The 24,389-nt window shown below is 34.7% G+C and overlaps 1 protein-coding gene across 3 annotated transcripts in view; it reads left to right on the top strand.

Moving 5' to 3' along the window:
- The window catches only part of LOC124355101 (facilitated trehalose transporter Tret1-like), a 301,606-nt gene that overhangs the window by 268,134 nt on the left and 9,083 nt on the right, over positions 1-24,389 (top strand). Inside the window, exon 3 of one of the 3 annotated variants that reach the window (XM_046806051.1) lies at positions 14,293-14,352. The exons of 1 other annotated variant lie outside the window; for it this stretch is intronic. In XM_046806051.1, coding sequence (XP_046662007.1) covers positions 14,293-14,352 — 60 coding nt within the window. Of the gene's footprint in view, positions 1-14,292; positions 14,353-19,222; positions 19,390-24,389 lie in introns of those variants that run through there. One more of the 3 variants, XM_046806053.1, reaches the window with a different exon arrangement.

The following is a 24,389-nucleotide window of genomic DNA, read 5'->3' on the forward strand; positions in this document are numbered from 1 at the left end:
TTTGGTATATTTTACATATGTTTCTTGGGTCAAGACAGACATTCTTTACAGTCGGAAACATGGATTTAATATTAGTTTATACCATTTAACTAACCGCTACTGATAGCTGTGTTGTCAGTGTCTTACCTCATCACCCCAGGGATCCGGATTCCAATCCCGTTTCAGACCCGGGATTTATAGCTACGAAGCCCGTATGTTTGGAAAATGAGATGTGATGTGGTTTTATTACTGCTTTCTCTCGATTTCAATGCGTTCTCGTGCCGTTTCTTCGTCAATATGGACTCTGTTCGGGATCTAGTACTCGTATGTCATCCGAAAATCAGGCCAATGCGAGAGTTGAGATGACTTCGTCCATCACCCCATAGAATCAGACCAATAGCTACATGGTTCAGAACACTCATTGAACTGTAAGCCCCATAGTAGTGTATGTGGTCAATGAAGTATTTACCTATGAATTGAAGTTCACTATCTTAAAGTTAGACACAAATCAAGTAAATTAGGTTAAACCACTAAAATTGTACAAACTACCTGCCTTAGTTGCAATCAATAGACTAAACACTAAACATAGTTGTATTGGTTTCAAAACTTAAGTCATTAAATTTCAAAACAAGTAGTTCTATTAAAACATTGTTTAATGTAGTAATGTACTTAATGTGGAATCGCGCCTTGTTGAGTTTAAAAGTAATTGATCTTTTAAGGTTTGGTAATTTTAGGAACTTGACCTTATTTTTCGATTCCATATTCGCATTTTATCCCCACCTATAAGTATTGGTGTGGTTGATCACTAATACGAACCTACACTAATACGAAGTTGGGGTTGATGTGTATCAGTAAACGAACCACACGTGGCAGACAAGGACAACCCAGTTGTGGCATCAGTAATGGAGTCAGCGTGACTCTATGCTGGGCTGGGGTAAGCCACAGAGACGCGCTCATGCGGATAGTTACACAACTACAGAACATTCTGACGTTGTACCAGTAACGCCATAGGCCACACACATGCAACTGACAGACACATTTAAGATTATGCTTTGTGTTTGGATTTCGTCAAGGTCTCATTATAATCCTTTCAAACTTTCAAAATGCTTCTCAAGCAATTCTTCTTCCGTTGCTATTTAAATCGACAACAGGTTTTATCTAGCTAAAACGACTCGAGGAACCTTAAACGAGCCAAAATATTGTCGGCACATTCAAACCTAGGAATGGAGAGCCAATTTCAGTTGTACGAGTATAACTGAATTTCCTTGAAATGTATAGAGGAATTTATCCATAAATACAATTATATTGCCAGCCGCGCTAGTTTTTGTGTATCTACCAGAATTCATGAATACTCTACGAGGAAAAAAAGACTTAAGACGGCCCTGATGATATGGTTGATAGCAGACCATTCTATTCCCTAGAGGAATTTTTGAACTGCAGAAGAGAAACCAAAAAACTTGAATTTGTATCTAGACTTTCATCCATGTACGTTTCTCAAAGTAATTGTAATAGAAACTATTGACTATTGTAGAGGTCACAATGAGAGAGTACCAAAAGGGTTAGCAATTTAAAACGATAATATTTCCTGCAGATATTATGTTTCTTAGCTTTTAGACACTTAAAACCGACCGTCGTTTTGCTTCAAACGCTTAAATAATAATTATATCACCGTCATATAAAGAGTCACTTTCAAGCAAATAGTCGCTTTGTATGTGGTTAATTTGTATATTTACTTACGTGTCGGACAGTTGGACTTTAATTTGATAAACTAAGAAAAATGTGAAAAAACATATTTTTTGAATTTAAACCCTTTTGGTAACGTCACATTTATCCCAACAAATCATGTCCCGCTGATGGACGATTTTTTTCTTAGAGGATATTCCTCAATTTTTCAATATACACCAGGTTGAATACTTATGAAATGTGTAAATGTTCTCTGAAACCTTGGATTCCTAAGGGAAACAGCTGTTTTTGGCCGGCAATGAAGCAACAACTATGTTCCTAGTAATTAATTCCCTCTTAATTTAAACTAATTGGACCTACTAAACCATACATCCCTACGAACATTGTTGCAGACAGCGTGGGAACTATTAACTCGAACTATATATCACCAGTTATATTGTGAAATCGTAATATTAATAGTACTTAATGCCACTAAAGTATCACTTCGTTAGAAGATTTGCAAGGCCAGGTAATACGCGTATATATCAGTATACCCTCCCACAGCTCTACGAGATTGTTAAATGACGTCATTAGTTATGGATTCACTTTGCTCCGTTCGTCTTTGCAACGACTGCGAACGTTTGCAAATTCTACTGCTGTAATCACATTTATATTCCGGTCACAGCGCATGAGAATTTCTTAAGGAACGCTGATAATCGTTTTGTATTGGAATTATTAAATCCATATTCAGATAGAATCATTATGGATATATAAAATATTGGTACAGATTGCAACTATTTAAAGAATATTGCAGTGCTGCCTTTATTTTTCTAAAATGGTTACAATATATTAAAATACGAAACCACAAATTAATCCTAGGTGGATTAATCCATACATATTTTTGAACGGTTTTTCTTCTTTTATGTGAGTATTTTACGAACAATATTGCAGTAATGCGGGCTTTCTGTTACAATTAGCAAAAGAATTTGTTACTGTATACGTTACAGTCATTTTCATTTATCTCCTGTTATTTATAATGTCTGGTTACTACGCAAATTGGTCAAATTCACTAGTCAGAGTAATAAATTAATCAGTCATTATCCAAATACCTAACAAGATTTAGCTAAAGTAATAACAATCCTTGTAAAGTAATCACTTTTCCCGTATATTATGAAGAATAGCTAACTCAAGTTAGTTAAATTAATAATTTTAGGGGAAATCACTTGACAAACAGCATTGTGAAGTGACCTGATATAATCTAACCTAATCGAACGTAACCAAATCTTAAGCTATAAAGTAATACATAAAGCATGACTAATCACTTTGGCCCACTTGAGTCTGATAATATGCATAATGGCTTTGTAAAGCGATAAACAAATCATTATTAATCACTTTGGCCAACGCTATTCAAATAACATGGATAATGATTGGATAAAGTGATGATCACTGTGACCAAATCACTGGCTATTATACATGATGACTGGATATTATATACAATAGCTGGATTGATTATTCTGGCTGTAACATATATATTTATCTAGAGATTTAATGAGACTTCATCGGAGTGTCTCGGATACTGTATATTGCTTATAGTGGATACCTTTCGATATCTACGGGCAGTGGAGATTTATTAGACAAGGTTTTATTGATTTCAACTGTCTTATTACACAGACGTCTCCAAACGTTGCCCAGATGTTGAACACATTTTTTAACCTGCCCCGTTTATTAAATTAGTTAATTTTCTATGCCCTTTCCTCCAAATGTTTTTCAATGTTGGCAAGCCTGCCAACCAAAAACGTAGAATAACGCGATTGCATTGATAAGATGATTTGCGATCACGATTCCGCGTTTGGTCTGAAATAGAAATAAATTTTGTCAAACATAAAATCTGTGTTATTCAAATTGTAAAATTTTGAAGCATATATATATTTTTACACATAAAACGGTTCAAACGATTTCAGGAACAGGCGGTTTCAGTTTTGGACAAAACACCACATTCACGTCACTCAACTGTTTTCCATTTTCTTTTTACGATAAAGTGGGACTGAAACGGCAGGAAACATTCACCGCACTCCGACTGATGTCTGTTTCTATATTCTGCCCAAACAGTTTACCCAGCTGATACGCCTGGAGCTGTCTGCAGTTGCTATTGCAAAGGAAACTTGTACACAATGCAGAAGTGTTCCAACAATTGCAATAAAGCGTATGACGTATAGACGGAGCCCTTGAGAGCCTCTAATGAATCCGTAACTGATGAAACACTCATCACCCAGCTGGGGGGAGAGGGTGGGGAGGGTAGGGAGGGAGATATTAAAGACCGACAAACCATTTGATGTCACAGTTACAGTATCTCTGTGGTATTTAGTGAGGACTGTCAATACAGCCAGTGACAATGTCGCTAATACGTCTGTGTTGTCGACACCGGTGTAATATCTCCAAAATATCAGTATATTATCTTAAGCTAGCCTACATTCATTCATGTAACATTTTAATTTTAATTTCCAAGTTGCTCTTCAAAAGCCTACTAGTTTAATTGGAAACTATTATTTCTACAACATAGTATGTATTAAGTAAGTTATTCTGTATTATTGTTTCATTCACTTTGGTTTTCCTTGGATATGGAGATCTGTCATATTTAGCAACATGTGACTAGAAACTTATACATTAGATCTACAGAAATACGCACTATTTCTGTGTTAAAAAAATGTTGGCCAACATCAGTTCAGGTTATGATTCTCAGCAAACATTTCTAATAATAGTGTCAGATTTAGCAACTGTTGATTAAATATTTAGAACTAGCATCTGGAATTATTTGGATTTTGAATACTATCCAACAGTTTTTCTTTTCATATAATAAAGTGGATTAGATCTCTCTTGACCGAGATGTAGAATGAGCCAAACTACTTTATATGGATTACGTGACTTTTCCACTTGTGCTGTCTCCACTAAAATAGAATACAGGACAAACCTAAGAGATTTTTTTTTATATTACCAATTTAAAAAAGTATTCTAATAACTAAATTCTAGTAACTTTATTGTTTTAATGTTCAATGCGGACATTTATAGTTTTTTCAGTGTATAGCCAGCTCATACATTTCGGGTATTATAGTCATTTACAATTGCGTTTGTTTTTATTTGACAACTATTTAAGAAGTGTGCATAACAGTGAGAGCATTAATCACCTTATATCGTTATTGATTTCAACCCCAAACCATTCACTGTTGTATTCTAATAATTGTTTAAATCAACTCCTCAGATTATTCCACGATATACAATGCTCATGTAATTATTTCAAATGGTGAACTTTTGCATTTATACACCATTTTTATCTAGATTAAACCCCCCCCCCCCCATACACAACCAAAAGTTAAAACAGCTATTTTGCTGGGAAGCCATAATTATGTTTTACAATTTTATTTAATTATCTTACAACGATCCCAGATGTAAGGTTTCCTGTGATCCCAACATTTAAACAAAGCCAAGCATTACGAAATCGAAATATAATAATTTTCTTTGCTTTAATCTTTAAAATCCAAAATCAGGGTAATACGGGATTTCAAGTTGATAACTGCACTTGGCCAGGCATTACAAAATCGAAATATAATAATAATATTCTTTGCATCAATCTTTATAAACAAAAATCAGGGTTAATACGGGATTTAAAGTTGATAACTGCACTTGGGTATCTTTCACTGATATAACTGTGCTGCAAGGGACATTTACTAGTAAATGTAGGAAAATTTAATGACATGTGCCTATTCATTTCATAGATATTGTAAAGAAAGAATATGTTCGCCAGTGAATATCAGTTTGATCCATGTTTCGAGATATAGTATAAATTATATTGATTGAGGTGTTCCGATTAGTTTTGAATGCTAGCCAAATGGAACTAGTTTTCAATGGAACCTTTAAATTCCGAAAGTAAGCTGTCTACCTGTGGTTGAAATAACAAACTTTGAAAACACTTCGTTGGGGAAAAGTACAGAATGATGACTAGCCGGATAATGGGGAAGTAATGGAGGGGGGCGTTGTGCCAAAACAGTTGAGTAAATCCGTCTGGGAGGTTAGCGACCAGTGAGGACTATCGCAAGGTGCAGCGCTCTGACCAATTTTATTTCAACCGCGTGACGCCACAGACGCTGGGCCAGGAATACTTCTTTGTGTAGGGTATAGGGCGTCGCGATGCGCCGAACTGCTTGCTGCTAGTTTGGATAGAGCACACACTACAGATTCTAGAAAGATTTTGTTATCAAACCGCGTACAATTGTTTAAAAAAATACGTTCTTTTTGTTAAAAATTTTCTTATGTGGATAAGGCATCTCTTTGATTACAAATAACTGAATTGGAAGGGGGTGTGGTTAAGTTCACTTTTGAAAAGAATAAATGTTTAACGTGAATTTTTATTTTCAATCCAAACTATGTTTCAAAATTTAGCATGCAATTACTGAAAAATTTATGATCAGTGCATCTAACCTCGGTCTTTTTGCGATTACTGTACAGTGTACATCCTCATCTTTTCTTCTTAACGTGCTTAGTACTTGAGAGGGCTAGCTCTTAAAGTCCTGGAGTTTGTAAATAATGACACACCATATGTCTAACAACCCTAAATATATCAGGAGTGCATTTTTGATGTCGCTTTTGGCAGTATTTAATACAGTATTGGTGATCGCCCCGTCAATTACCAAAACAGTAAAACAATTAGAACAAATTAAGACATAACGTGTCTATTACAAGTGTTAAAGATTATTAGCAATAGCCATTGTAAGTTAAAAAGAAGGTAAAACATAATCCAAAGAAGGATTTATGTATTTCTGTTATACTTAATACCGTCCTTAAATTTTATAATCAATAACTAAAAATAATTCACATGTACATATGTACATTATAACAAAATGGTAACGATTTCAAAACTTGTAAAATATTTCAAGACACATAATACAAAACTAAAAGTGACTGTACTTTTTTAACATTTACCATTGTTACTGATACACAAAATCAGTAACTAAGTTTCAAAACCTACAATCTGATGCCTTGCTCAGGTAAACAACTGAGGAACCTATATCATATAATTACAATATAGGTTAAAATAAACCAAACATACTGAAGCGTTTTGGCAAACATGAGACAGGAATTACAACGACCGTGTGTCACCTTCGTCTCTCAAACATGAATCTAATAAACAAAAAAGACTTCAATAAAAAGAAATAACAAAACTATATTTAGATCATTTTTATATGTAATGAATCAGTTTTATCTTGAATAAAAAAATAATTTAAATATTTCATTTCTTTTACTGTCTGTATAGTGTAAATTTCGTCCAAGTTGCAAAGTTTAAACCTCCATTAACATTGTTTTCTATTTAAAGTAAAAGTTGCATACAAATTTATAAAAAAGCTTTGATTCATAGAGTAAAAACTAATAAGCTAACGTAGCTATGGTGGAAAGGGTTGATTCAATGTGAATGTTGAGTTTAGCTCCAGTTTACCTCCCTCTTAGTGTAGGGGGATAAATTTTCTCTACTTTATTTTGCAATCCGGGTGTCTCTGATGTCGAAACGATGCAAAGATTTCGTTTTGAGCTTCTTCGCCGCCTACTTTTTTTATCCCTTCAGACGAACATGACTGCAGATTCCAGGAGTCAAATCTGTGACAGCGTCAGATTTCAGACGCTGCACCAAGAGGGATGTGAACTGTAGCTAAACTCAACATTCACAAATAAGTTTAACTAAAATTTAGAAAGTGAATGTGTTAATTATTTTACAACCAACTGGTTGTTTTTGAAGATGTGCATACATTCAATATAGCATATGTTTTGTTATATAATGCATTTCATTTTCAAAATATTTTTTAACTCTTATTATTCTCTGATCTGTTTTTCTTTTTTTTATTACTATGATGCAGTTTCTATTTTACTATACTACTATCATACTTTGAAATCTCACCAACAATATTATTGTTTGATTAACGTGCGGAAGGTGTTGACAAACACAAGATAAACCTATCAGGTTCCATGAATAGCGACTAGGGTAGGCTACTTTTCCGTATCAGTGCTTGGGTTTGGTATTGGACATTTTTCAGATATTTGTATTTTCCATAATTTAATCACATACTCCTCCACCTTCACAACACAGTAACTATTGTATACAACACTATAACAATAAAACAACGCTCCACTTAACACACATGACGCCCCAGTTGTGGCTCTAGTAATAGAATCAAAGTGGTGCTATTAAGCCGCAGTCAGACTAGGCTGTTTAGCAGCCGCTACTAACCAGCCGCTGGTAAATATCGCCATCAGCCAGCGGATCTGAAGGGTTCACATTAATAAGGACTAGCCGCTAGTACAGTTGCTGTTGATGACTTGAAAACATTGTGTATAGTGTGTTGTGTGCACCATGTCATCTATTGGTGTGAGTCGTGAAGTTCTGAGACGCGTATTAAATATTAGAGTAAAGAGTTGTGTGAACAGATGTTGAAACAGAAGAAAAGGCGATGGTGGGTTAGATCCTGGATATTATGAAGAAGCGAGTGTGATATAGTCTGCACACGAAGCGTCCCACAGACAAGGATAATTTCGGAATATATCTAGGAAAGTAATTATGTCTTTACCCGACCACTCGCTACTCTCGACCATATTCACTGTTAACAGAAAAAATGAATAGAAAATACAGTTAACGAAACCAACACTGCTTGCAAACTAGACACGTGTTAATTCACCAGCCGCTTGTAAGCTACTAGGGGTTCACATTGGCTGGCTGGCGCCAGCGAGGAGATCACGTGGCTGCCAGCGGAGGGTAGGCAGCGCTAAAAAGTTAAACATGTTCAACTTCCGATTGTGGCTAGTAAACACTAGCCCGCTGGCATTCACCAGCCGCTGGTCCTGGGTCAGACTAGGCTGCTTGCTGGTAATATTACCAGCGACTGGTTAGTAGCGGCTGCTAAACAGCCTAGTCTGACCGCGGCTTAAGCTATGCTGGGAAAAGCCACAAAGACGCGCTCATGCGGATTGTTCCACAACTACACAACGTATGAGGAACACCATGTAACGAGGGTCACCCACCCACATGCTATTTGCAGACACATGTAACTTTACCTTTTACGTGTGGATTTGTTATAATCGGTCATAACCCCATGTATTGAAGAGCAAACTCAGAATATGTCCTCAAACTCAAAGTTTTATACTAAATATTGACACAAATGTTAGTAAATATAAATTTTTAACCTATTAGAATTATCGTAGTCCTTCTCTCATGTTACTGCGGACACGAGAGATGGACTAACATTGGATTAACAAATTAATACGCTACATTTTACACTTTTTATCATGATAAAAACTATTGTGCAAATGTATATATATATATACTCGTTCTATGTCAAATGAAGGTCGCTAGTAAAAGTACATTCAACACTAACTTTTGAGTCGTTTACATTAAAATTATTTCAAAATTAACAAGTACTCTATTAGGTTGGAAATGTTTAAAACATTTTAAATACTTTAAATTCGTTCTATTGTAACTCTTAGAACCTGACAAGGTGCGAGACCACAAGTCCGTAAAAGGCTTCCCTCTGAAGTTGCAAGCAGTTTCCTTCTCGAAAGGAAATTAGTAAACCCCTCGAGTCAATTATAAGACAAGTACAATTTGATTATTGATAAGGTTAAAAATTGACTTCTTTATTTTATTTTTAAGACTAAACGTACGAGCACACTTAAGACCTCTTCTTTGATAAACCAATGTAGAGGGCACTTTGTTAGTTTAGTAAAACTTTATATAATTTGGAAGAATTACATTTTACTATCGTCAATCCCTGAGATCAAACAGAAGCTGATTTCTCTAGAAAATGTGTTTTAATAATATTCCAAAGCAGCCACATATTCCATGGATGCTGATGAGACAACAGAAGTGTTAAAACGCTGCTGTAGAGATTGTACTAAGCGACAAGGGTGCTCTCACGCGAATGATTCATTGCGGAGCGTCTCGTTTTATAGTTTCCTTTATCACAACAACCAAGACATTCTCTTTGACACATCCGCAATTCAATATGCAAATGTCCCTCCTTGGGGTTTTGTTTGCAAAATATTTATCTTGAGATCTGCAATATTTACGTAACGTTGTACTAAACATAGTTACGTTGGTTAGAGGATAAAAGTGCGTACTAGGAAAGTTCTTAAGGTAGGGAGATGTATCCAGTTCTGGCCACCAGTACTTTTTAACTTACTTTCCAGAGGAGAATAACTTTTTTGCACAACATTTATAGTGTATTTGGACGTTCCAACGTGGTTCTCGACCTATATGTTACTATAACAATCCATGTATCTATAGTCCATATCCATTTGATACAGAGAAGGAGTACCTTCAGGGTTGAAAAATAACACACCATTTCTCAATTTATTTCATAATGAAAATCAAATGGAAACCATCTTTGGGTGTCAATTATACTTCTAAGACTATATTCTGAAAATTATTAATATTTCTACTCGTACAAAATGTACTAAAAATTACGATCACAAAAACCCTTGCCACATCAAAAAAAGAGTTTGATTTGTAATTACTCAAGGTGGTGTCCATAGCTCTTACCTTACCTTTTTGTATAACGCTGCATTTAAAAACTTCGAAACAATCACTTAGAGTTCAAATAAACGTCAACTAACCGTTTTAGAATCATTATATCTCAACGCCGCCTCATCTAAGAACGCCCTTGTTTTCTAAAAACATAAATTTGCTCTATTTTATTTTAGAAATTCAAAACATATTGCAGACGATGTTCTATATCGCCGGGGCCATCAAGTAATCTGAATCGGCAGCTTAATTAATCTTTTGGGGAAATCGGCCTAACTTTGCAAGCCCATGCGTACTGATAATTCTTCATGGCAACTCCACCTACACTTGTCAGCTAATGCAATAAAATCACAACTGTGAAAAGACAAAGAGTATTACCATATATCTGTAAGGTCCGTTATTCAGGCAGAGTTAAATCTATTATATAGTATATATTTGTGAATTATATCAAAATCCAGCACACGCAAAATAAAGACGTTAAAGAATGTGGGTTATTATAGCAACTACCTACTTTCAATGTTTATACAATGTTTCTAATTATATTTTAATGTAAAAATTTAAACATTCAAACAGCATCATTTTACACACTTTATCTGAAAGTTTGAGTGGTTCAATTATTGCAGCCTGTTACATAAAAGCTGTTACGTTGCAAAAAAACTTCTGAAACTTTTTGTTCAAATGCGTCATTGTTTTGGAATTTCATTTTGTGAAGGTCTTTTTTGCCGTACAGAAAGAAACGGAAGAGAAATTTGGGCTGAGGGACGGTCAATTTATTGTACGCCTCACGTTTTTGAACCACTCCCAGTTTAATTCTCTTCAAGCCTCTCGCTGACAATTCTAGCATAGCAGAACTCTAGCTTGCTTGTAATCGAGCGATGTTACCATCCATTCAGTAACACTAGTAGATAAAATTAATTATTTAACAAAATATTCTTCAGCTTTTACTGCTCTGCTTTAGATTAAATGCCCAACAATTCTCGTGGACTCGCCCACCATTGACTAGGCCTCTTCAATCCGTCATCAATTTATAATTACAATCTTTACTCCTCTGCTTAAAGCTTGTTTGTCTTAGAATAAGACTTTGCACGAAACTCTGGGATGTTGAAAGGTGTTCTAATTATCAGTGTTCTTAAAAGATTTAATGAACATCAATTTATAACGAAAATCTTTACTTCTCTGTTTAAAGCTTGGTCTGTTTAAACGATAGAAATTTTTCACGAAACTCTTTTTCTGTCTTGTTAAAGTTTTACAATAAAGACTTATGACCACACTTTATTCTTTGCTGGAATTCGAATTCAGAGTTCCAAACTCACAATTCGAGTGAATTTCAACCGGTAATACCGAAATAAATCATTTTCATGTGAATAATTCTACTGTTGCTCAAATACGTACACAGTAAAATAATTAATAAATACTTTTATTTCAACAAAATTGCAAAGAAATTATCAAACTTTAAATAGAGAGAGTGTGTGTTTCAATTTATATTTATCAAAAATTCCTTAATTTGCTATGGATTTATCAAAAGTTCTAGTATAGATACAATTGTGTAAAATGTAACATAGTTTATTTTCAATCATTTCAGTTATGTCAATGTTCCGACTATGTTAAAATTGCTTAAAAAATGCTTTGTTAAATAATTATAACTTTTTCAATTATATAAAACGTTGTTTTATTGTTTAAAAAATGTTCTGTGATAACTCATCTAAGTATTGGAACAACGATTACACTTTATACATTTGATATTCTTACTAGCACATGTTTTAACTCTATAATTATACTCCCACTGGATTTTCTCTGTAATAGTTTTTTGTTTGTTAATAGATTTTTTTTATTATTATTAAAATAATACATACGAGATTTAGATGAACCCCAGGCTATCTTACTACTGTTCTTGATCAGGATCTGAGGCCAAAAGTACCATAGTAACAAAATTTTAATTCAAAGCGAATGGTAATTCATACTTTACTATATGCTTACTATCACAAGTGTGACTAAGACATTATTTGTGTGATGGTGATGGTTCAGGACCATACTATATTACTTATATCTTGGGTTTTCACACTTGAAAAAGAGAAAACATACCAATTATTTCACGAGACGTAGTGTTTTATTTTTGTAATATTCTGGACGTATCGGAAATTCTGTTATTATTTCCAATTATACGTCGTTATAATTACATTTTTTTAAAGAGAGTGTAATATTGAAGCGTTCCTTTCATGCTTTCCATGTAATGCATAGCGAATCGTGTCATCTCTCAAGTGAAGTCTCTACGGAAAACCTGTAGACTCGACTATCATTAAACAAATAGTCTGAGTGCATGTTTGCCCTGAACAATCTGCAATATTACCCTTCCCAGGACAACCTATACTCAACTAGAACACAAATCTCTCTCACTCTGGATCACTACGAAGCTACCCTTTGCATCAATGCTGTTTACGGGCCGAAGCGTTTAGATGGTATTTTAATCATGAAGTTTGCAATGCTGGACAGTTTCTCTAATAAATTACTTGTTTCCAAACGTTTGGGCTTATAAATTTGTTTTCTGCCTAGAAAAGTCTTTACTTTATTGGTTGTTTTTAAACTGAACAAAACAAGTTAACAAAAAATGACCAGAGTTTAAGGCCTAGGATATTTAAACTGTGTTTCTTTAAGAACAATAACTAAAAAATAAGGAATAAATTCTCTCATATGTGTATTATGGTGTTGTAAAAATATATGATAAAGCTATTGATATTTATGAGCAATCAAAAATTTGTATATGAATTTTACCAATCGTTCCATCGAGTTTCATCATATGTCATGTTTGATGTCCATGAAGAAAATAAAATGTCATTGTCGTTGTTTTCGGGATACCCACCGAGTGGAAGTGGTTGCACCATCTTTAGTTACGGCCGTGTGTAGCCTACTCCGGGAATTCAGGGAAGCACCCTTATCGGACAGCCGGGCGATCCACTGACTATTGACTCAGTGAGTAAGCTGCAATCTTCCCTCGGCCTCGGACAATTTCTCAGGACTATGACGTAGTCCCTTACTCACTGTCAATAATTCTTATGTTCGGAACTAAGGACCTTCATTTAGTCTTTCTCGTGAACCAGACGATTTACAATGAAACTATTCGAAACTTGTCTCCTCTCACGAGATTAGAGTATTCAATATATCATTTTTATTTTTCCGTTTCAATTAATTCCGGTACTAAAAAAGTCTGAATTTTCAAAGTTTACGTTTTCTCAACTATTGTAACGGACACAATTGTGAAGTTTGACATTTCCTTCAGATATCCTTGAATGTCTAACACTACAGCGAAATGGCAAGCTGTTAAGGTTAGTAAGGGAACGTTTGAAGTAGTAACTGATTATTTTATTTATTTTGTTATTCATTTTGAATTTGTGTTGCTGTTTGTAGTTATTGTGTATGTGTTGGGATTGGTATTTTTAAATTATCGCTTAATTTTAAGTTCTGTTATTACTGATGTATTGAGTATTTCCGATTACTAGTTTTATCTTTGTTGTTTTATTATAGATATAATGCACTTTTGTATATATTTTCTTTTAATTACTGTAGATTGTTTATTACTGATGTTTTTTACTGTTTGAGTTTGAGTAAATTATCGTTGGAGGTTATATGGGTATAAGTTTATTTTTTAGTAGATTTATTAAATAAACACTATTTAAGAACAACATTATTTACAATCAACTTATGTCACAGGTTGTAAAAAATGAAATAAAGGTTTTCAGTTTCTTAACCGTGAAGCTTTTATTTCATGACTGTGCCTTATTTTAAAATGATTAAGACGCTAAATATAAACACCCTGAATTTGTTTACTTTATTTTTATTTTAATTCGGACACGTATTTATTTTACAATTTTTCCAAATTTTTTTTAGGAAGGTGAAATGGATACTTACATAATACAAAATAAATTATGTATTACAAATATTTTCCAAATTAACAAAACTTTGAATAACCTTTTATTTTTGAATGTTCTAACTCCTTTTAGGTTTGGGATAGTCATTCAAACAAACTGATGAAACCAAAATTATTTTATTTCACCATGGACATTCTACACCAATTTACTCACTAAGTGATACTGTTTTAGGTCCAATGCGGCCATGAAGGAGCAGCAGGAATTTTCAAACCATGTGAACATCTGAACTTAGTGAGTACAGGAAAATAAAGACGGCGAGCTTAAAATCTAAATGATTCATCACAACTTACATCTAATATTCGAGCGCCTAGAGCATTTTAATATTATTTTACTAATCTATTATTTAGAAAAATAACTTTATGTTCTGCGTAATACAGTAGGCTTTGATAGATTCAAGTAATAATATAATTACTTAAAGAACTTGAATACTTTACTTAAGTCGTGTGCTTTCATGTCATCTAGAAATTAACGAAGTAACATTATTGATCACCCGTATTTTACGCCAGTTTCAGGGAAATCATAACTTTAATTTCGTAATTATTCGGGTTTTTGGCTCTTTTTGTATAAATAACCTGAACTTTAGGCACTGACCTTATCAATGAAGTATTATCTTTCTTTATCTATGGCGTAAGAGAGCCACAAGACCGATGATTATGAAATAAAAATTGAGGGTTCCCTGAAAATGGTCAAAATATGGTTAGTCAATGTTATTTAGTTGATACGAAAGAAAACCATTTAAAATATTAGTTGAGTACTCCACCTCATCAAGGAATACGGTAGTAAAAGATTCTATATCGTGGGCAGCAACATACATTTGGTATGTGAATTTTACCCACTTTTTTACAACACAAAACAGACAAATTCCTGGAAATTTCTTTGGAATCTCATGTTAAGTCAGGTTGGTTGGAAAAGTCCAGCTCCCCTATCTACTGATGTAGCGCATCAATATAGTATAAGACAAAAACTACTTTTGTTAACTGTGCGACCCAGTAACCGAGATGGTACTTTGCATTTAAGAGAACTCTCCAGGACGTAGTAGGTTTTATTATAGCTCAGTACCCTTAAGTAGTCTGGTAACGTTTGCCAATGGCGCAGTGTAGCAGGTACAACGGTTATCGCAAGATAAGCAGATCAAGTTAGGTTGAGCGTGGCAGCTACTTGGATGGGTGACCGCTGAGCGATCCTGTCCTTGCAAGCAGCCCGCCTGCCCGGCCATGGTGGTGGTTCAGAAGTCACCTTTAAGCCGTTGGTCCCCAGGTTAAGTGATAGAGAGGACTTTTTAGCCCTAACTTCGGCTTGTAAAGTAAGATATCTTAACTTTACGTTTCTTTAACGTCCAATTTGAATATTACGCTAAAAATCAATTTTCATTTATTCCTAAATAAATATGCCACCCGGGTCAGATTCCGTTATATGTCCCCAGATTAAGTGATAGAGAGGACTTTTTAGCCGTAAATTCGGCTTGTAAAGTAAGATATCTTAACTTTACGTTTCTTTAACGTCCAATTTTAATATTACGCTAAAAATCTATTTTCATTTATTCCTAAATAAATATGCCACCCGAAGACCCTATAGGACTTGAGTCAAAGAACTCTCCGATGCGTATTTAAAAGTTATTATTCATTCTTCCTTAAATAATAATTTCTTTTCGTCGACATATAATAGAACGTTACTAGTGCCAACTTTTATTTAAGTTGTTACTAGCAAATTACTGCAATTAGACATAATGTAAAAACTAACTATACTTCTATTCTGTTATAATAATAATCGCAACTATCTCAGTTGCCCGTATAGAATACTGGCAGCCCTAAGACAGGTGGATCTCTTAGAACTAAAGGTTTAAATAAATATATGTCTGGGTTTTATACGTTTTAAAGAAAGTAAACAGTAAGGGTATGTTATGCAGCGAATAGTTTCATTGAAAAATTACACAAAAAATGTTTGAATGAATTGAACAACCTGCAAACCTTGTCTCTTTTAACATGTTTACTACGAAAGGGTACAATATAGTGTTGTGTGACGAGGCAGACAACTTTAGACACCACTGCTCGGTGCCAAGTGTTAAACATTGGCTGACCTTATGCCGAATTCGTAACTTAGTGTTTATTTATTTTATACAACACTCAACTGTATGACATTCGTTGGGTTCGACCCCGTATACCTGTACACAACCAAAGCCACAGCCTTATACACAAAACCGTGACTGTGTCCGATAACTGTAACTATTCATATTTATTTCTTTAATAGCGTACTATGATTTTCGTCACATTCGCCTCACATTGGTCGTAAAAGTTCCTAATACTCCCGACGACTATAAATGGTTTTTGGAGCTCAACTAAACTTAGCGGCCATCTTGATTTTAGCCTCATACGAACAAAGTTAAACTTTACACAACTTTACGCCCTTATTTGTGGCAGTAGAATTATGTAAGATATCTCATTTTAAAGGTATGATTAATACGTCTAAGCCTTTATTTTTATATTTTATTGCCTTTCAGAAAAAAAATCTCATAGTTGTACTTTATCCTTTATATACCGTACTCAAAAGTATGCACTTGACAAGAAAGACGAAACAGTGTTTAGATGCGTATTAACCATATTCTTGGCGAGAAATATCAATCATAATTCTATTATAAAAAATAAGGACTTCAAAAGTGTTTTTTATATTTAACATTGATAACTTTGTAAAAGCCAACATCTCACGCAACCTGACACTATCTAGATGCTCCTCACGGTCTATTATGAGACTATAGCACTGTAAGGGTAAACAAGTGTTAAACATATTAACAAAATATACATTTATTGTCCTTATTTATTAAATTATGCATTTTTTAACTCAACTTCAACAACAATAATTGTAAAACTGTGACTTTAAATTTGTATGAATAAACCTTTAATTCATTTAATCATTTATTCTTATGGAGTAAAACCTAAGGTCGTTTCACTGCAGGCACAACGGCCATCTTTCCTACTTAAATAGATAGGCCCTTACAGTATTACTCACTTTTGGTAGTAGAAGTATGGTGGATGTCTCATTTCAAAAATTGAATTAATACGCGTTAAATGTCACTTAGTTTTTTTATATTGTTGTAAGTTAGAAAAAAACTCGTTTTTAAATCCTCGTTTAATTATACAAAAAGAATATATTTTAAAAGAAATCGCAAGAGCTTATATGCAAACTAATTATACATATAAAATGAGGAATCTTCCGCGATTATAATGCGAAAAATGAGTGTGAAAAGTGTATGAGGTTGAACATTGTACTCTCAAAAATCACAGTAGGTCTAGTTACACTACAGCCACGTTTGCTTATATTTGGTTGTAAAGTACAATACACTTGTAAGTAATTCACGGGAACAATAAAATTTTACAATACGTATCTATAAACTTTACCTGTACTTGCTATGAAAATTGGCCAAGCCGATGACAGAACTGCTTCCAACTTGCAAAATGGACGTACGTGAGTAGGGTCACGTAGAAGATGGCCGTATTTTTTAGGCGAAACATAATCTTGTTCCAGTTCTAGAAATCAATAGAGTGATGGGCACGGCGAACAATTGGCACGGCCGTCAGTTGGCACGTCCAAACATGTCACTCTCCCCATTCTTAAAAGACGGTCAGAGATCATTTCCTTTGAAAAAGCCGATAACACTATGTTTAGCCCCCACGAGAGATGTGACTCAGCTGGGACCTTTGTACTATTTATATTCTACCATTAACACCTATATTGGCGAGATCAATTTTTAAAATTCCTTAGATGGTCCTTAAGTCTGCTCTGACCATTGCAAGGACTATATCTTTCCCGTTCCCAGCTTCAGCCAGATGTGGAGTGATGTACCCACTAAGTTAAATTTCCATCTTCGTACCAATCAATACGTACATCAGGTCCTCATGGCCTACAAGAAGCTATTCTTTGGGTTGCATCTAGCATCTAGGCTGTGAAATATTTCAAAGTTCCACTTTGGTTAATACAATAACAGTAATTTGGAAAACCGTTATCTCCATCGTCATCTTTTTACTTGCGTGGCCGGAGGTGGTATTGCAATGTCGTATTAACAATTTCGTCGGGCATCTCGTCGGGACCTATAAATAGTAAGCAATATCAGCTATTTTACGCCTTGAGACCTCTTTGAAGACATTTCAATTAAAATAATAGCTTCTGTAGTTTCTGACATCCCTTCGTAATAAAAGTTTTACTATTTGGTTTTTTATATTTCAAAATATCAACTTTTCTGCATTTCCTCTATTTTAGTAGTCAAACTAATTGATTCTTTAATTATTTATTCTCTATGCCAAACTATATCTTTCCATAACTATATAGTTCCATATCTTTCTTGCAAATTAAAAACCGTATTGGTATAAATTGTATCTACTTTTCACTGTGGTTTACATTAACTTCCCATTTTTAAAACACAGCGTCCATGCTCTGTGCTACAGCAAATATAACAAACTTGAATTTGTGTCATTAATAAACTAACAAAATTAAGAGAAGAGAGAGAAGTTGAATAAGTTCGTTTATCATTATAACCCAACATATAATCGTAATGGGCTTACAGTGGCAGTGGTGTAGTCATAATATTCAAAAAAGGAGAGGGGGGGCTAACAATATGTTAACACTAAAACTGATCTGCATTTTTATATTTTTGATTCTTAGTAGTACGCATAGCTACGTTCCTAAAACCGTAGTTTTCAGTTCGAAAAGGGGGAGAATCCGGGCCTTTCCCATCAGTCGAAAGGTTCAATCTATCTAAACTTATTGTTTTTGACAACCCAAAAATCTCTAATGAAGCGAAACAGTCTCTGGTCACTCGAGACAGTGAACTTGAAGATGTTTCCTTTGTATTCACCTTGATAGTCGAAATACAGGATACAATACTGTTTTATGGATGCGTTTTAAAATTCAGACTGTCTACACTGTCCTAGACTAGGGTGGGGTGTTAATTGGTAAGGCGCTTGGCCAGACCTAGGCGCCCCGCCGCGCCGCTCGTCACATCGGTCTGGCAGTGTGCATTCTCCTTCCTCCTGCTTCCTCTCCCCCACCACCACTGCCACTCCTACACAGTCCTACCCTAATATCGCGAGATTAGAGCCAGGCCGGCGCGCAGTTCAGTTGTCTTCGCGACTTGGTGTGTTTGGTGTGTTGGTTTAGTGAGTGAAGTGACTGGTGACTGTTCGCGTGTATTTACCAACACTTTCACAGCGTGCCGCTGAGGTTATTGTCATTCACATGTGCACCCACGCTTGGGGAAATGGAGAAAATTGGCCACTGGTAAGATTACCCTAAATACATTGCATGAGTTGTCTCATTTTGATTGTGTATTACATGATTCTCCTCTGTCAGTAAAAATAAACCAGCATTAAATTCCATTATGTTTTGTTATCACAATAGTGCAGGGGCGTATATAGGCGTGAAGATCCCCATTGTGGTTCTCAGCGAATAGCCAACACACACAAAAACTAAATAAACGGCAGCTCTCAATGTGGGCCATGACTTGTCACAGTTAAATCTGCTCTAAATCAGTTATTTATTATTCGATTTAAATTATTTTTGTGCCATTAAATTTATGATAATATCCTCTAAAAACTGATGTTCTTGTAAGTTCTTGAGAAAAACAGCTGGTTTTTAAGGTTTTAAGAGTTTTTTATGCCCGCCATTTTTTAAATACTACAGATAATTTCATGGTGTTTTGTAAGTAACTGGCCTTGTTATCATAAACATTTGAGCGAAATTTGGTATATACATAAAACCAGACAGGTGGGAAACTAAACATCAGAGACCCATGTTCATACGGTGGAATATGTTTGTCTTGACCTGAGCAGTAACGTGGTTTAACACGATTACTAAGCTTCGTCTGTATGATAACAGCCCAGTGACGTAACTAGGACTTGGTTTGGGGGGTTGAATCTGATTGAAGAGAAGGGGATGGAATAAATCTGAATATATCTACATTTGAATACATTATATATGAATAACTCACAGTAAAAATGTTAACTGATGTATTATTTTAAACTACTGTAGTTGGATTGCCATTATACGATTTTTTTGTAGAGCATGTAGGGCGTTTTGCCCCCTCCTCTTCCCCCCCCCCAAATAGGAAGACGTAATGACATCACTATAGCAAGTATCCTATGGAGTACTCAATGAGTATTTTTCACAAAATGAATGAGAGAGGTTAACATTAAAATATTTCGTACGGTTTATGCCAGTTCATGTGTTTAATTAGGTATGCCTACCATGTCCAACCTCCACGTTATAATGTCATTGTGTCAACAACATTCAAAGATCAATGTTAGCATTTTTCAAGGCGTGCGTTTAAAAATATTTGTCGAACGATAGACTGCATTCTGCTCTAACAATATAACTTTTCCTGCCAAGTATGCTTGTCAGTGGTTAGGTAAGTGCGTTTTCCTTGGGGAACGGATCTCAAAAGGTGCTCAAGCCAATGTCCTTGCTTAAAATGTTTATGAAATTCTCGTAAACATGTTGATTTTAACCTATTGTTTTGGCTCAGTCAATTTCCGTGCGTAAGTTAACATTTGCTTTAGGCACTAGCGCCTCTGTTTACAGGCTACTACCAGTTTAATAATAATGGTTTTAGTCAGATGAATTTATATTAATTTTTATTTAAACTAGTTAACACTGTTAACCTCAGTAACACAGCTTAATTGTTGTATTTTATAAATTAATGAAATAATTATTGGTCCTTTATTTAATAGTTCACTATACATCAACAATAGTTCGAATATCAAACATCTTGACCGTCATAATTCAAATTCCAGTTGAGCGGAAAAATTGTATGAAGTGTATATTACTTCGAAGCGCTGATAAGAATGTAAAACTTGTGAGTTACAGATAAGAGTTCCGAGAACATTAATTGTGGCATGTAGGGGAAGGCGCGGCAGCAAAGAAGGAACTCAAGGTCACACAGTTCCTAGTACTCGCATCTTTGCTGTCAGTTGCGTTTGGTCTTCACTAGCTGCTGAAAAGAATCAATCACCAATGCTGTTCAAAAGGCCATTATTGATTTATTTTTAAGATCAAATAAAATAATGGCTAAATATTGGTTATGGAGCCCCACCGATAACGATCTAAACCATCGTTACAATATTCCCAACGATGACATAAACTGTCGATAGTAACATGTAGTTCAGCGCGAAAATCACTGAAAAGTACAACTAATTAATCTAAATCTACCTAATACCCATTTAACTTCAACAAACTATGGGATCCAGAGAGAATCGATCATTTAAGACCACGATTACGATATTCCTAAAGTTTAATTACCGCCATTAATTTTGGTGCGGAGACTGATCAAAAGTGTCAGGAAGTAAGATATCGGAATTTCAGAGGGCTTAATTAAGGTGGTGCAATCAATTTTGATGGCAATGTTGTCGAGACCTACGTATCAGGTTACACATAACAATTCTGGAAGGTCTGGCGACGAGTAATGGATTTGTGACAAAAAGGCTATAATAATTGAAATTTCGAAGAAAAACATAAAAGAGTTATTCTTTCCATGTTAATAATTTTAAATATTGCATCGTTATCAGTGGTGTCCCAAAGCCCAATAAAAATTGAACCGTTTTATTCATCCAGAAGCGCCCGGTTCCAATTAATCCGGATTATTGACCCTCTGCTGTTCTTTAAAAACTTGAAACCCAATTTGTGTACAGGCCTAATCATTACATTGCATATGCAGGCGTAGGGGAGATTGTGAGGGTTGATCCCTTTTCATTCAAATATTTAAGCTAGGTACATTTAAACTTGTTTAAAATTGAAAACATGCCCGTAGGCGAACTATTGCCACGTTTATTTTATTATTAATTTGTGTTGATTTTTCAACCATCATAGAAGACAGACAGTATGCCACAAACTCGAGCACAAATTTTTCGCGGAAAGTCGAGTCAATATCCACCCAGAGGGTTGACAATATAGCCACTGACTCACATCCCGCGCTTCGAGTGAGATAGAGACAGCAAGTAGTTACAATGAAGGAACAAACACCGGCTATCTCATTAAACAGTTGATTTTTAACAATTCAGTCGATTTTAACGTTCTAACAGTTGTTTACGCCAATCATGAGTTGTACTTTTTTTGATAATGAGTGCTAAATTAGTACAGTGGTGGTATTTTTAAATCTTTCATTTCTTAAAAGTTAGTGTATTTTACTCGCTATTACTGTTATGCTTTTCGGTATCGTTTGAACCCAAATTGCGTGAGTGTACGGTGCCTGTCTAAAACTGTTTTTAATGTATTGGAAGAGAATTTTCCATAACGGTTAACATTGATATTCATTTACAATGTTAACATTGATATTAAAAAATATTTTTATCAAATGTTCCCACAAAATTGTAGTACGCAACCAACTTTAGTAAGGAGATATCGTGGTTTTTTTTTAATTAATATTTGATTGAAAGTTAATATGTATTATGTATAAGTTCGTTCACTGCAGCGCGTCTATTTGCTGACGATAGTTGATCAGCAAATTAGTTACTAATTATTTTGACTAAATATTCATAATTATTGGCTGAGCGTTTAGTGAAGCCTCTACTGTCAGTTGCTGATGAACAAAATCCGAGTTTTGCCTGTCCTACGTAGTAAGCACGATAACTATCGGACGAGTTGACCTAGAGAGTTGAAATTTGCCGTGAAACCTTACTTCAACTAACTTTACTTCGGTAATTCGAAGTTCCGATTTATTTCTGTTGAAAAGTGATCCTAGCTACGCTAGTTTTATAGGTTATCTATCATGTTGGCAACGATAAAAAAACTAGAATATATGTTGAGCCTTAATAATATGACATTTTCCTGTAACTTGGCAACATATTCTATGTAGTTACTTTATCGGGTTGGTTGATATCATACAAAGCTTGAACATGTTAGATAAATGTTTTCTTTTTAGGACATAAAATTTGTAAGTTATTCTTGCAGATTATTAGCTTTATAATGGATATCAACCTTGTTATCTTTGGTCAAGTTATTAATGATTATTTATTTCAGTGTTTCTTAAGCGCCTTCATTTATTTCATACAAGCAATCTCAACGTAGGCGTGATGTACAAGTTGTATTTACGACATATTACAAGAGAAGAGTCCTCATTGTAATAAAACTATTTTTTTAATTTTGTAACTTGTAATTAATATCTAAACAGCGAATCTCTAATGAAGTAGTGATAACCTCATTAATGAGGCCTACACGGTCTGTCTTATAATTATAACATAAGTTTTCCGTTTCACATCGCGTGTAAGCAAGCTTACAAAATTAAATTTTGATCTTATTGTTGAGTGCTATCCTTCGTAAACGAACCGTTTACGTTTTTATTTCGTTTCAGTTCAACATTATTTGAAGATTTCTTCCCAAAGCAAGGTAGAATTTAATTGCGTGTGCTTTGTTACGAGCGTGGTGTGAACTGGTAAACTTAGATGCTTGTTACTGATTTATTTATTTATTTATTATTTCAACGGCATCCGCCAATATACAATAATTTCACAATAGTATAAATATTCAACAATAACAATAACAACTTAACAATACTTAACAATAAATGAATAACAAGTATTGCATGACACATTTAACTATTACTCTGCTAGAACATTTTCATGCAACTTAAATATAACATCAACAAAATAAATAACAACTAATTAAATTACAGAAAGTAGTGATTATACAGTGGAATAATAAATAAGTATTAAGATTTGTGAAATAATGCTACAATAGTGAAAAATCACAAACATCATCTCCAACTGATATTAAGGGGAAAAAACTCTATCACTCATTACTGTTGCAGTCTCTTTTTAAGGTGTGCGATGCTGTCATAAAACATATCACCATCGGAAGGAATGCTGTTTCCACGCCTATGAAGTCGAGCAATAGGACCGTGGTAGCTGTAATTGTTTGAGTGGTGGCAGGTTGAAAACATATTCCTGGATCTGGTTCCAGCAGGCACCAAGAGGGATATCCTACTCAGAAGTTCTGGTGAATCGATCGCCCCGTTGATAAGCTTGTGCAGGAAAACAATATCAAACATTCTCCTTCTGCACTCCAGCGTAGGCAGAAGAAATTCCTGCTCAAGTGCGGGGACAGAGACCTCCCCAATAGTGTTTCGTTATCAGAACAGAATCAGAAAAGATCATTTGCTGAAGAAAAAAAGAACATATCAAAATATAGTGTGCATAGCTATTTTGTGACGTTTAAGAACAGAAGGGCGGGGAAAGGGTTGGGAAGCGGGTTGCAGCTGAAAAGAAAACTCCGAATATGAATCCGGGATA

The sequence above is a fragment of the Homalodisca vitripennis genome, chromosome 2 (assembly GCF_021130785.1).
Source record: "Homalodisca vitripennis isolate AUS2020 chromosome 2, UT_GWSS_2.1, whole genome shotgun sequence".
Taxonomy (NCBI): Eukaryota; Metazoa; Arthropoda; class Insecta; order Hemiptera; family Cicadellidae; genus Homalodisca; species Homalodisca vitripennis.